This window comes from Eumetopias jubatus, unplaced genomic scaffold (genome assembly GCF_037043125.1).
Source record: "Eumetopias jubatus isolate StellerSeaLion01/CBP00866 unplaced genomic scaffold, mEumJub1_p1.0 scaffold_9, whole genome shotgun sequence".
In the NCBI taxonomy this organism is placed as follows: domain Eukaryota; kingdom Metazoa; phylum Chordata; class Mammalia; order Carnivora; family Otariidae; genus Eumetopias; species Eumetopias jubatus.
This window is the reverse complement of record NW_028274815.1, coordinates 31,332,942-31,345,150: the sequence shown is the minus strand read 5'-3', so window position 1 is coordinate 31,345,150 and position 12,209 is coordinate 31,332,942. Positions and strand designations below refer to the sequence as shown.

Sequence of the window (12,209 nt, the reverse complement as noted above, 5' to 3'; positions counted from 1 at the left end):
TATCTAATAATGAAACACATCTAGTCCTTTTTTTTTTTTTAAAGATTTTATTTATTTGAGAGAAAGAGAGAGTGAGCACGAGCCAGGGAGAGGGGCAAAGGGAGAGGGAGAAGCAGGGTCCCCGCAGAGCAGGGAGCCCGATGCGGGGCTCGATCCCAGGACCCCAAGATCATGACCTGAGCCGAAGGCAGCCGCTTAACGGACTGAACCACCCAGCCTTCCTGAAACACATCTATTCTTCATAAAGCTCACTTAAAATGAAGAACTATGAATTTATTATGGGATATTACTTTAATCTAAAGTGGAAAAAGATGACCTTTTGAAAGAGAGCTTTCTAAAGCTTTACATAACATTGTGATTTTTAAAAATTTTTTTTCAAATTTTATTTTATTATGTTATGTTAGTCACCATACAATACATCATTAGTTTTTGATGTGGTGGTGACCCACACTTCATTGTTTTCATGTAACACCCAGTGCTCCATGCAGTACGTGCCCTCCTTAATACCCATCACCGGGCTAACCCATCCCCCCACCCCCCTCCCCTCTAGAACCCTCAGTTTGTTTCTCAGAGTCCATAGTCTCTCCTGGTTCATCTCTCCCTCCGATTGCCCCCCCCTTCATTTTTCCCTTCCTTCTCCTAATGTCCTCCATACTATTCCTTATGTTCCACGAATAAGTGAAACCATATGATAATTGACTTTCTCTGCTGGACTTATTTCACTTAGCATAATCTCCTCCAGTCCCATCCATGTTGATGTAAAAGTTGGGTATTCATCCTTTCTGATGGCTGAGTGACATTCCATTGTATATATGGACCACATCTTCTTTGTCCATTCATCGTTGAAGGGCATCTCGGCTCTTTCCACAGTTTGGCTATTGCGGACATTGCTGCTATGAACATTGGGGTGCATATGGCCCTTCTTTTCACTACATCTGTGTCTTTGGGGTAAATACCCAGGAGTGCAATTGCTGGGTCATAGGGTAGCTCTATTTTTAATTTTTTGAGGCACCTCCACATAACATTGTGATTTAAATAACTTTTTAAACCCACGGTTCGATAGAGCAATACAGATAAAGGTTGGCAGAAAAAAGAGCAGTGAGCAGCTTGAAAAGGAAAATGAGCTAAAAAGTTTTCAGAAATAAGGAAGGACTTCTGTTTAAGCTGAAAACACCAATGTGAACTCATGATGTGGAAAATATTTAAAACTATTTTTCTTTACCCTGACCCTAAATGGGCCCAAACAAGCTCTGGTATCATCCTGCCTACAAACAGTACGTGTCTGCACACCCAGCTGCTACTGTCTAGTACTATTTTTCCCTGAAAGGAACCAATGCTGCCAAGGCAGTGGCTGACTCCAAGTCTTGGAGCAGGGACAAAAACAAAATCCGTCGAAACATAATATTACCAAGAAGCACAGATGCCTTCCAAGATGTTCACACTAGTGCTAAGAAGGAAAAGGAAAAAATTTGACAGGCCCTCTGATGGCCACATTATGAGAATTTGAGCCTCTGGCACCATCACCTCCACAATGAAGTAGATGAAATTAGCTAAGTCCAAAAAAGGCATAAATCCCTATATCCACAAGGATGCTGTGTACTAAGACAGGCATGCAGAAGGTACTGTTGGCAGAAAATGCGTTCTACTGATCTACCCACTCAAGGTTTTGATACCACTTAAGGATATAATTCGTTTCTTCCCTCTTCTTGCGTAGAAAGAACAGTGTCAGCAAATTGTGACTGGCACCTTTTTTACTAAAAGAAGTCAAAAGCTCCAGGAACCTTTGGTAAAAGATAAACTTTACATATGGAACATGCAATTATCATTTGATGTTTTAATTTTGCTGTCAAGGACACTAAGATGTATACATCTCAACTTAAATATGTTAATGGGGCTAGGACTGTATCTTACCATGACCAGTCATTTCTGTTGCCTGGGAGGTTTATCAGGAGAGGCAATCTAAAATTTACACAAATATACTTTATAGAGACCTTGTTTTTAAAAAGTACATTATTTATTTAAAAAGTTTGTCTCTAGGTTTTTTATTTAGAAAGAGGTATTAAATCTTTCTGTATCTTCTTCCTCTCTCAAAAAAAATCCACATTAAGTATCTGTTTGCTTGTTTTGTTTATTTTATTGAAGTATAGCTAAATAGGAAAAAGTTTCCCTCTGCTGTATTAAGGGCCATTCACCGTAATCTAGTCCAAGTCATTAGGGCTCCCTTGCCTCTATCCTAGTATTCTATTGCTAACAAAGGCACCCAGGATAGAGCAAGAAGGGGAAATATCTTACCTGACATCAATCTTAAAAGTTTTTATTAGCCATCTGTGACTGTTATTTATAAATTTCACAAATCCTTCTTGAACTCACATAAACAATGTATGCCTATAACCATTACTTGAAGTTAATTAAGTCCCACAGTTACCTTGTTTTCATTTGTCCAAACTTATCTTTTTTTTAATTTTAATTTCAATTAGCCAACATATAGTACATCATTAGTTTCAGATGTAGTATTCAATAATTCATCAGTTGTGTATAACACCCAGTGCTCATCACATCACGTGGTCTCCTTAATGCCCGTCACCCAGTTACCCCTTCCCTCTACCCGCCTCCCCTCCAGCAACCCTCAGTTTGTTTCCTGTAATTAAGAGTCTCTCATCATTTGTCTCCCCCTCTGATTTCTTCCCGTTCAGTTTTCCCTCCCTTCCCCGATTGTCCTCTGAGCTATTTCCTATATTCCACATATGAGTGAAACCATATGATAATTGTCTTTCTCTGACTGTCCCAAACTTATCGTAAACTTATGAAAGGTGCCTCTCTTCCTAGAATTTTAGAAGTTCTTGAACAAGCCTGTGCTCAATCTAACCTGGGTCTTTTTAGATGAAGGGCATATTCAGCCTTTTGGCCTCCACTCCTTTACCAGGACTGCCATCTCTCCTCCCAGTCAGGGGATCTTCTCTGGCTAGTCCTTAGCTCCATTATGTCCTTTTGAAGATGTGCTTGCCAAAGTTGCACACAGGATTCCTCATGAGGAAATGCCCTAGATTTACATAAAGGTATGAAAACCATTGCTGGTCTTCAATAACTCATCGATGTATAATGTTGTGTTGGGATCTTTGTCCTCATTGGAGTACAAAGCTGTTGTTCTCTATACCCTTAATAATTTACAGGGCCTTTTCAGAGTTACAGTTCTGGAATATTTAGAACTCTTTTCAATTCCTTTTAAACACTCTACTGCCAATTTTAAAATCAGTCTACAACTTGTCGTTGTTCAGGAACACAAATGTTTAAAACCTTCCTGTTATCTAGATCTACCACTTGTGGCTCTTCCCTATCTGAAAGATTTTTCATAGAGTTATGTCTCCAGTTCACATATAAAAATGCTAAGTAATTCCAGTCCTAGCATGATATCAAAGACTTGATCCACCATTTACATTTCTTTATCTATGAAATCACACTTTTATCCCTACCCTTTGTTTCCTCTCTTCTCCCTTCCCCTCTCTTCTCCCAATTCCATGGTGATTTAGCAGAGCACTCACTCATTCGTGAAATATTTATTGGCATCTACTCTGTGCTAGGTACAAGAGCAAGGTGTTAAGAATATAACAAGATAAACACAGTGTCCCTGCCCTAAAGAACCTCTAGTGATTCTTTATTTACTTGCCTATTTTACACCTCAGAAACACTAGCTGGGCACAGGTTTTTTTTAAACTCATAAATCATTTGTTTTTCTTCTAAAAGAATATTTTTTATGTTCTTGGTTTTAGAATTCAAAGGTTTACCACTGAGGATGGTGAGGATGAAACTGAATCACTTGTACCTTCTCAAATCTTTTTAGGTCTTCACTACCCAATTCCATAAGCCACCAGTCCCATGGCTATTTAAATTAATTACAATTAAATAAGATTAAGAATTCAGTTTCTCATTTGCACTAGCTACATTTCAGGTGCTTAATGGCTAAGGTGGCTAATGGCTACCGTATTGGCCGCATAGATTTAGACCTTTTCCGTCATCACAGAAAGTTCTAGCTGAGAGCACTTCTTGTACAGTTCTTATATAAGGGGTGACACCATTGCCACATATAAAAATAGGTTACACATTTTGGCAAACAATGAATGACTTTTTTATTACTCACATGATGGTACCTGGTGCTAGTAAGTCACTTAAATTCTTTTTGTCATTGCAGTCTAAACTATCTTAAATACAGACCACTATTGAATATAGTTTTAATTATGATGTAAGCCAAAAAATCATTTCTTTTTTTAATCTTATTTGTAGCAAAATACATAACTGGAAATGCATAATGAAAGTACCTAAATAATAGCAAAAATGAAATAAATAATCAATTCAGCATGGGAAACATCATCAAGAAACTTACCCTCCTTCACTTTCTGCTTCCTCTGAACTATTGCTTGTTCCAGAACTTTGAACTGTGGCAAGCCTTCTTTTTCTACCTCTGTGCTGAGGACTTATCTTATGTACAGTTATCCTCCCTCCAAGTTCACCTTGTATATATCCCTCCAGCTTTGGAATGGTTTCTTTAAGAACTCTGATTTCCTCTTTGAGTTCTTCCATATTTGTCAGTAATTCGTTTAACTTCTCCAATATCTGAAGCTGCCTTCCTTGAAAGATCGCGGCTGTTCCTTGGCCATTACACATTTCATCTTGAAAAGTCACGGAATCAAACTTACTACCCACGGAAAGAAAGTTAGGTAAATTCAATGTTGTCCTTGATTTACGAACCTTGTGGTACCACAAAAGAAGCAAGCTGATTCCAGTAGTTCCCACCATGATGCCAAGTATCAGTTCTTTGTTTGCGGAATGAGGCATTTCTTGGGTTTTGTTTCTAAAATTGAAAGCATAAATGTAAATGAATGTAGTTTCTGTCTTCGCCCAAGACAAAAATATTAAAGCTTTCTCAATCAAGAGAAGTCAAGTCTACATCACAGACACACACACACACACGATAAATCATAAACTAAAATTTATAAATAATAATAAGTATAATATATTTACCCCTAAATTGTATGTGGCCCCATCGAAAGATTTACTTTAAGGATATCACTGAAGTCCAGTGTAAAGTTTCAATTTTAATTCAGAATTTGTATTCTACATGACTGATCTGAATTTTTAAAGAGTATGATGTATAGTGGTAAAAGCATCATTATAGATTTCTGAAAAAAAAAGCTATTTGAGAATTCAAGTTGTGCTTAACTGTGTTTGCACCCTTTATCTGTATAAAATTAGTATGCTGATTTCTGAGTCTTACCCAATCTTTAAGGAAGTCCAAGGAGCTTTTTCTTAGTACCCAGTTCACACATATACTTAGAGTAATAAACATTTTAAAAGCCCAAGGATTTAGAATATAAAATATATCAGGAGCTCTGGCAAGTTTATAACCCACCTCATCTCTTTTTTTTTCAGCATGCAGAGCAAAAATGCTAACACATGCAGGCTTCATCTCCTTTCTTCTTTTGACCCAGAAGGCCTCTGCTCTTTACATTTCTATTTCTGCCTGAGGACTTAATATTTTTATTTTCTTTCAAGTTTTCCTCTTTTTTAAAGTAGCAAAAATGTCCTTTCTTTGACTCTTCTTTCCATCTGAACTTTCACTGTTTTACGTTCAAGGCTCAAGCCTTAGCCTCCCTAATTCCACATAAACTCAGCTACTCTGACTAAATGCACCATAATTTTTCTTTGGTATATCCCATCTTCACAAGTTTTATTGTTTATCTCTGTTCTTAAAATCAGAAGACCATTAATGGAAAACAATAGTATAATATAATATAATTCATAATATATTATTAAATAAACATATATTATATACAAATATATATTATATAAATAAGTATATAAAATATAATAATATAATGTAAATATATTTATAATAATATAAAGTTCTTTTCCTTCCAAGACTTTAAAATGGCAGTAAGTATGTTAGTACTGTAATAAACTTCTGTGTTTAGAATAAAATATAGTGCGGCTTCTTTACACACTTTGAAGTTCCCCAAATTATCTTCCCATCAATATCCAGTACTTTGCAAACACCAGTCTGAACATGCATAGTCAAACCCCATCAGGACAGGCAAATGAACAATTTCCAGGAATCTATCAACCTAACTATTCCTAAAGATTATACAAATTCCCCCCAGCCAGAGTAGAGAGTGTTTACCAAATATCTGAGGCTTTCAGTAGAGATCTCAGAGAGGTAATGCCTTGGAAATGAGGCCTAATTAACCCTAGAGTTAAGATCTATTTAGACTTACTCTAAAACAGATTAAAAACGAGCCTCCAAAGGATCAAACTAATTCACAAATAATTTAACTGCATCCAAGAGAAAGTCCAAAACTCTTTAAAGGAATTGAAAAAGTTCAGAACGCAATGACATAAAATTGCAGTGTTGATCATCCAATCAAAAATTACTCAATACATAAAGAAGCAGGAAAATGACAGAGATGATGTAATTAGCAGACAGATGTTAAAACAACTATTACAAATATGTTCACTATTTAATATAAATATTAAAAATATGTTAAAGAAACACATAAACATGATGAGAGAAATAGAAGGTATTAAGCAGAACCAAATAGAACTTCTGGAGATGAAAAATAAAATATCTGAAATAAAATTTTATTGAATGAGATTAATAGAAGAAAAAGCATTGTGGAGAAAAAAGTCAGCAAACCTAAAGACAAAGCAACAGAAACCATCTACTAAAGACTAAATGTTTGTGTCCTCTCTAGATCCATATGTTGAGATCTTAATTCCCACGGTAATACTGTTAGGAGGTGGGGACTTCAGGAGGCAGTCTTCATAAATGAGATTAGGGCACTCATAAAACAGAACCCCCAGATACCCCTCCACCCTTCCACCTTGTAAAGTTATAAGGAGAGGGTGCCATCTATGAACCAATTGGCCTTCATAAGACAATGAATCTGCCAGTGCCTTGATCCTGGATTTCCTGGGTTTAGAAATGTGAGATATAAATTTCTGTTGTTCTGTAATAAATCTTCTGTTGCCACTCAGTCTATGGTATTTTGTTACAACAGCTCCAATGGACTAAGACACCATATAAAATGAAACACAGAAATGAAAAAATTTAAAAATTTTTAAATTTAAAAAATTTTTAAAAATTAAAAACTATGTGTATATACATACACCACACACACATATTAAGACTAAGAAACAAAAAAATGAAAAGCCAAGCACAGCCTATGGCAATATCGAGCAGTCTAAAACATATATAGTTCAAGTTATAGGGACGAAAAAGGGGTATACAAAGTATTTGAAAGAAAAATGGCCAAAAAATTTCCAAATTAGACAAAAACACTGAAAACCAGTGATAAAGAAGGAATCTTAAAAGTAGTCAGTGGGGAAAAATGACATCATGTTTACAGATAAAAAAGGATAAGATTACAACACATGTTGTCTCAGTGAATCACCTTAGAAACTATTCAGGCAAAAAAAAAAAAACCAATGGAGTGTCATCTTTAAAAGTACTGGAAGAAACTGTCAACTTACATTTCTATACCCAGTGAAATATTTTCCAAAAATGAGGGTAAAACAAAAACTTTTTAAAGTGGTTATTTTTTTTTAAAGATTTTATTTATTTATTTGTCAGGGAGAGAGAGAGAGAGTGCACAAGCAGGCGGAGGGAGAAGCAGACTCCCGGCTGAGCAAGGGGCCAATGCCGGACTCGATCCCAGGACCCCGGGATCATGACCTGAATCCAAGGCAGACGCTTAACGACTGAGCCACCCAGGCATCCCAAACAAATACTTTTTTGACAAAGAAAAGTTGAGAGAATTCATTGCCATCAGACACACACTACAAGAAATGCTAACAGAGGTTCTTCAGGTAGAAGGAAAATGATAACAGATAGAAACCTAAATCTACACAGAAGATGAATTACATCAGTAATGGCAAATATGAGGGTGAATATGAAAGTCAATTTTCTCACTTTAAGATTCCTTTATAAAACATTCACTTATTATAGCAAAAATGGTATTAACCAATTATGGCGTTTATAACATATGTAGAAGTAAAAACTGAGGACAACAATAGCCCAAAGTATGGGAGGGGATAAAATAGGACCTCCTGTTTTAAGGGTCTTGGATTATAATGCAGTGTCATAATAGTAAGTTAAAGATGTACAGTTGTAAATCCAAGGGCAAACACTAAACAAACAAGAACAGTTTAAAAAACTCCATAAAGGTATAAATAATAAGTCAAGAGTGGAGATAAAAATGTAATAGTAAAGATATTCAATTAGTCCAAAAGAAGTCAGAAGAGGGAGAAAAAAGAACAAACGGGCAAACAGCAAGGAAGGAGAGAAGAAATGATGTCATGACTATATTGGAAAATGGTGCCAAAAAGATGGAGAAATAATAGCATTTCTATTTGGGCATGGACAAGATCCAATTTTTTTTAAAAAGGAAGATAAAATGATGAAGTAAAAGATCAGAAAATCACTGCAGCAGTAAACTTGAGAAGGCAGAGGGACGGATGGTCTGCAGTACACAGGCACAGACGTTGACCTTTGATGGAAACACAAACCGTTCATTCATAGGAATGAAAGAAAAGGCAGATTATGTGAGCAGATTCAGGAAGGTGGGTAGATGTGACAGTGGGAGCTTATGAAAGTTCTCTGTGGTTGCTTCATTGTTCCAAGTGAACTAGGAAACAAAATAAACAGCTGAGCGTGAGAACAGGGGAAGGAGCACTGGAAAGATGGGAATTCTGAATTCAGTTGTATACCTGAAACGTACCTTCCTATGGTCTATATCCCATGATCCCACATACTTGAGCAAGCCATTGTTTCTTATACTCTAAATGAGCAACTAAAAGTGGTGCTTCAAATGGTGCCACATGGGAGAGTGAATAAGATTATTTCCAAGAAGTTTGCCTAAGAGAATGTCTTCTCAGATTCCTTAAGTAATATATTTAGAGGATATGCATTGAATGCAGGGAGGATCCTATTTGGATGCTCCATTTCATTACAGGTCTCAGTGTAAAAGAGAAGGATGAATGATTTTAAAATAGTAACTTTCCAGAAATTACCTCAGATGTTGGTGAGTATTATATCCAAGAGAATAAGAATCCCTTCTTCTAAAGCCAAAGATTCTAGGAGAAAGGCTGTGTGCTTAATCTGGCCTGCCTGACCTCAGGGAAGTTTGCCTGGAATTAATTTTTTTTAAGCAAAAAGCATTTTTACCTAATTGGTAGAACGGAACTGTAAGTCTAACCATTCGTCCTCTCCTATCCCAAACAGGAGACAGGCCAGCAGTAGATTGGGATCAATTCAGCTGAAGTTGTGGGTAATTATTATTAGCTGTATACTTATTTCCACACACAAAAAATTTATCACCAAACTAAATTATTTTGAAAGATTATTGCAAAAAGGCAACAGATATTAAGAAAAGTCATTATGTGCCCATGACTTCCATTTGCATTACATCTAATAACCATGCATCAAACTTGATCTTCTTGGCTTTTTGTCAATAAAACGATGAATGCAGAATGTTCATATGCTGATCCAGAGGTCTATTAAAAGAAATCTTCCTATTCTGATTGCTTTCTTGGCTCATTCCTGCTGGGCCTTCCTTGAACTTTACATGAAAAAACATAGCCTAGTTTGAAATTATTTTCATTTAATCAAGTAAATAAATGGAAGTCAAAGTCTACCTAGGAAGGCGATCTTATCCCTGAGACTGCCCCAGGTTTAAATAGGTGGCCGGGAGCATGAATTTTTGTTTGACCTTTTCTTTAGGAATTATACCAATTCCAAATGATCTCTTGGAGGCAGGTCCTAGTATTATCTCTATGGCGGATAAGCAAACAGGCATCCAGCTGTCAAGTCATTTACCCAGGGGCCATCTGACTAGGACAGGAAAACTGTTACCCTGACAACTCCTGGATGTACTGCTGCATGAGGAAGATTCAGAAAGCATCCCTAAGGCTATGAAGGAGGATGCTGAACTGCGCAGAGATGTTCAGGATTTCAGAACTATAAAAATCAACTGGGGGAAAAACTAGAATCAATCAGTGGCAGGTATTGCTTTTAAATAGCCACTATCAGAGACTAATAGAGCAAGCTATGCTTCAATTTTGTATCAGTATAAAATACACCTGCTTCTAAACCGCCAATCTGAAAAATGCCACTCATTAAAAATAGTAACTAGCAGGGGCACCTGGGTGGCACAGTTGGTTAGGTGCCAGACTCTTGGTTTCCGCTCAGGTCATGAGCTCAGGGTGGTGAGATCGAGCCCCTCCTCAGACTGACCTTGGAGTCTTAATTAATTAAGACTCTCCCTCTCCCCTCTGCCCCTGTCCCCTGCACTCACTCTCTCTCTCTAAAAATACATAAATCTTAAAAAAAAAAGTAGCTAGCAAAGTAATAAATCAGAATACTTGCTTACCTGCAGTATAATTTCAAAGGTTATATTACATTTTTATGTAACTTCTCTATGTTTAATTATCAAACTAGTGTACACTATACTTTAGTATAAAAACACAGTAATTTAAAAATGTATTGACTATTCAAATGTTAAGTATTATTCCCCTTACAAGTTTCGTTTGTAAGGTGCTAGTAATGATAGAAAATGAGACATTATTTTAATAAAAAATATTGGCATCTGAAATTAATGGGTAATACATAATTATTTGCAGATGAGAACCAAGAATCCTACTGAAGTAATGTCACCAAAATGTTAACGCTAAAGAAATTTCTACATTAAAATTAATTTTTAGAAATGGAAATTGTGCTTTATCAAATTACAATGTTTTCAGCAGTATCTAGCAATATATATTCATTTAACTCATCAGCAGAATCTTAGGGGGAAGCACATAAAAATATAACTCTGGTACTTGGAAGATGTATGAAAAATTTTGCAAGAAGGGGAAAGGAACATCATGGGTTACACTCAAGGCCTGAGGTTTGTTTCCCAAAGGATTACCTCTGAGACCATGAATTGGCAATCAGATTCCTCACAGCGACCTGGATAACCTAATACTTTCTAAGTGAATTCAAATACTATTTCATCAGGTTCTCACTATTTTCCCTGTTTAATAATTTCTTTTAAACCCAGGGCTCGCTGATGTTTGGCTTATTTGCAAATGTTTGTGGCACTGAAAATCTGGCCTTCCTTTTGTAGTAAAATAGGTAGAGGATCGGAGTCAGAGCAAAACACAACACAACACAAATGTTTGCCGGAGGCTGAAAGGTAAGACCCAGGAGCGGAGGCTATGAGGCGACCCAGTGTCTCCGGCTGCAACTCCTCCGGTCTGCAGGGGCCCGCCGGGCCGCGGCAGCACACCGTCAGCTCCCCACGCACCCACGACGGGCGGCCTAAGTGGAAACACCTGCGAGCTCCAGGACCGAAGCTTCCAGACGCCAGCTCGACAGGGCTGCCCCGGCAGGGGAAAGCCACCGCCAGCCGATTCTGCCAGCCGGAGGGCGCAACGCGGCGCCCGCCGGCGGAAGGATGCCCCGCAGAGTCGGCGGCGGCCACCCCGCGAGACCCGGAAGTGCCGCGGCGGTCGCCGGAAGTGCCCCCTCAGCCTTCCGCACCCTGGGCGCGTCGGGCCTCCGCCCGCCGAGCCGCCCACTGCCCACCTCCGCACGCACCTGAGCTCGCCGCGCGGGCCTCTCCGCGGTCGGAGAGCGGGGACCCGGGACCTGCTGCCGGGCGGACGGGAGCGGAGCGGCGGACGGCGAACAGCAGCCCGGAGCCCGCGGGTCCCCACGTCCGGCCCCGCGGCCCGCCGTGTCCTGACCCAGAGAGCGGAGGCGCCGGGGGAGGAGCCCGCGGCCGCTCGCCCTACGGCTCCCGCCTCTTCCCGCGGGGGGTTCGACTTACCCGGGCCGGCGCCCAGCGCACCTTTTCCAGAAGGAGAATGCGCTCCGCCGGCGCCTCGGCCCGCACCGCATATTGTTGCCGGGATGCCGCCGTCCCTTCAAGCCCGTCTCCCCCGGGGCCCCGGTCCTGGCTCTTTCCCGCGCCCAGACTCACCCCTCGCCCTGTATACCCTTCTTTGTTCCCCCTCCTAGGCACAGCCTTGAAGTTTGATCTGCACTACAGGGTGGCGCAGGCTTCTTACACTAATAACTAATCGTGTCCGAAACCACGTTTCTTAACCTTAACTCACGTTCCATTTTAATGACAAATCCCTAACCTCTTCATACCCCCACCATTCTGAGTTGCCTTTAG

The 12,209-nt window shown here is 39.1% G+C and overlaps 1 protein-coding gene across 1 annotated transcript in view; it reads right to left on the bottom strand.

The window, feature by feature from the left end:
• The window catches only part of LOC114219643 (regulator of microtubule dynamics protein 2), a 75,196-nt gene extending 63,436 nt beyond the window's left edge, over nucleotides 1-11,760 (bottom strand). Inside the window, exons 1-2 of the mRNA XM_028117181.2 lie at nucleotides 11,627-11,760; nucleotides 4,379-4,846 (exon numbers count right to left, since the gene is read on the bottom strand). Coding sequence (XP_027972982.1) covers nucleotides 4,379-4,830 — 452 coding nt within the window. The 5' untranslated portion in view covers nucleotides 4,831-4,846; nucleotides 11,627-11,760. The remainder of the gene's footprint in view (nucleotides 1-4,378; nucleotides 4,847-11,626) is intronic.
• Nucleotides 11,761-12,209: the final 449 nt, after the last annotated feature.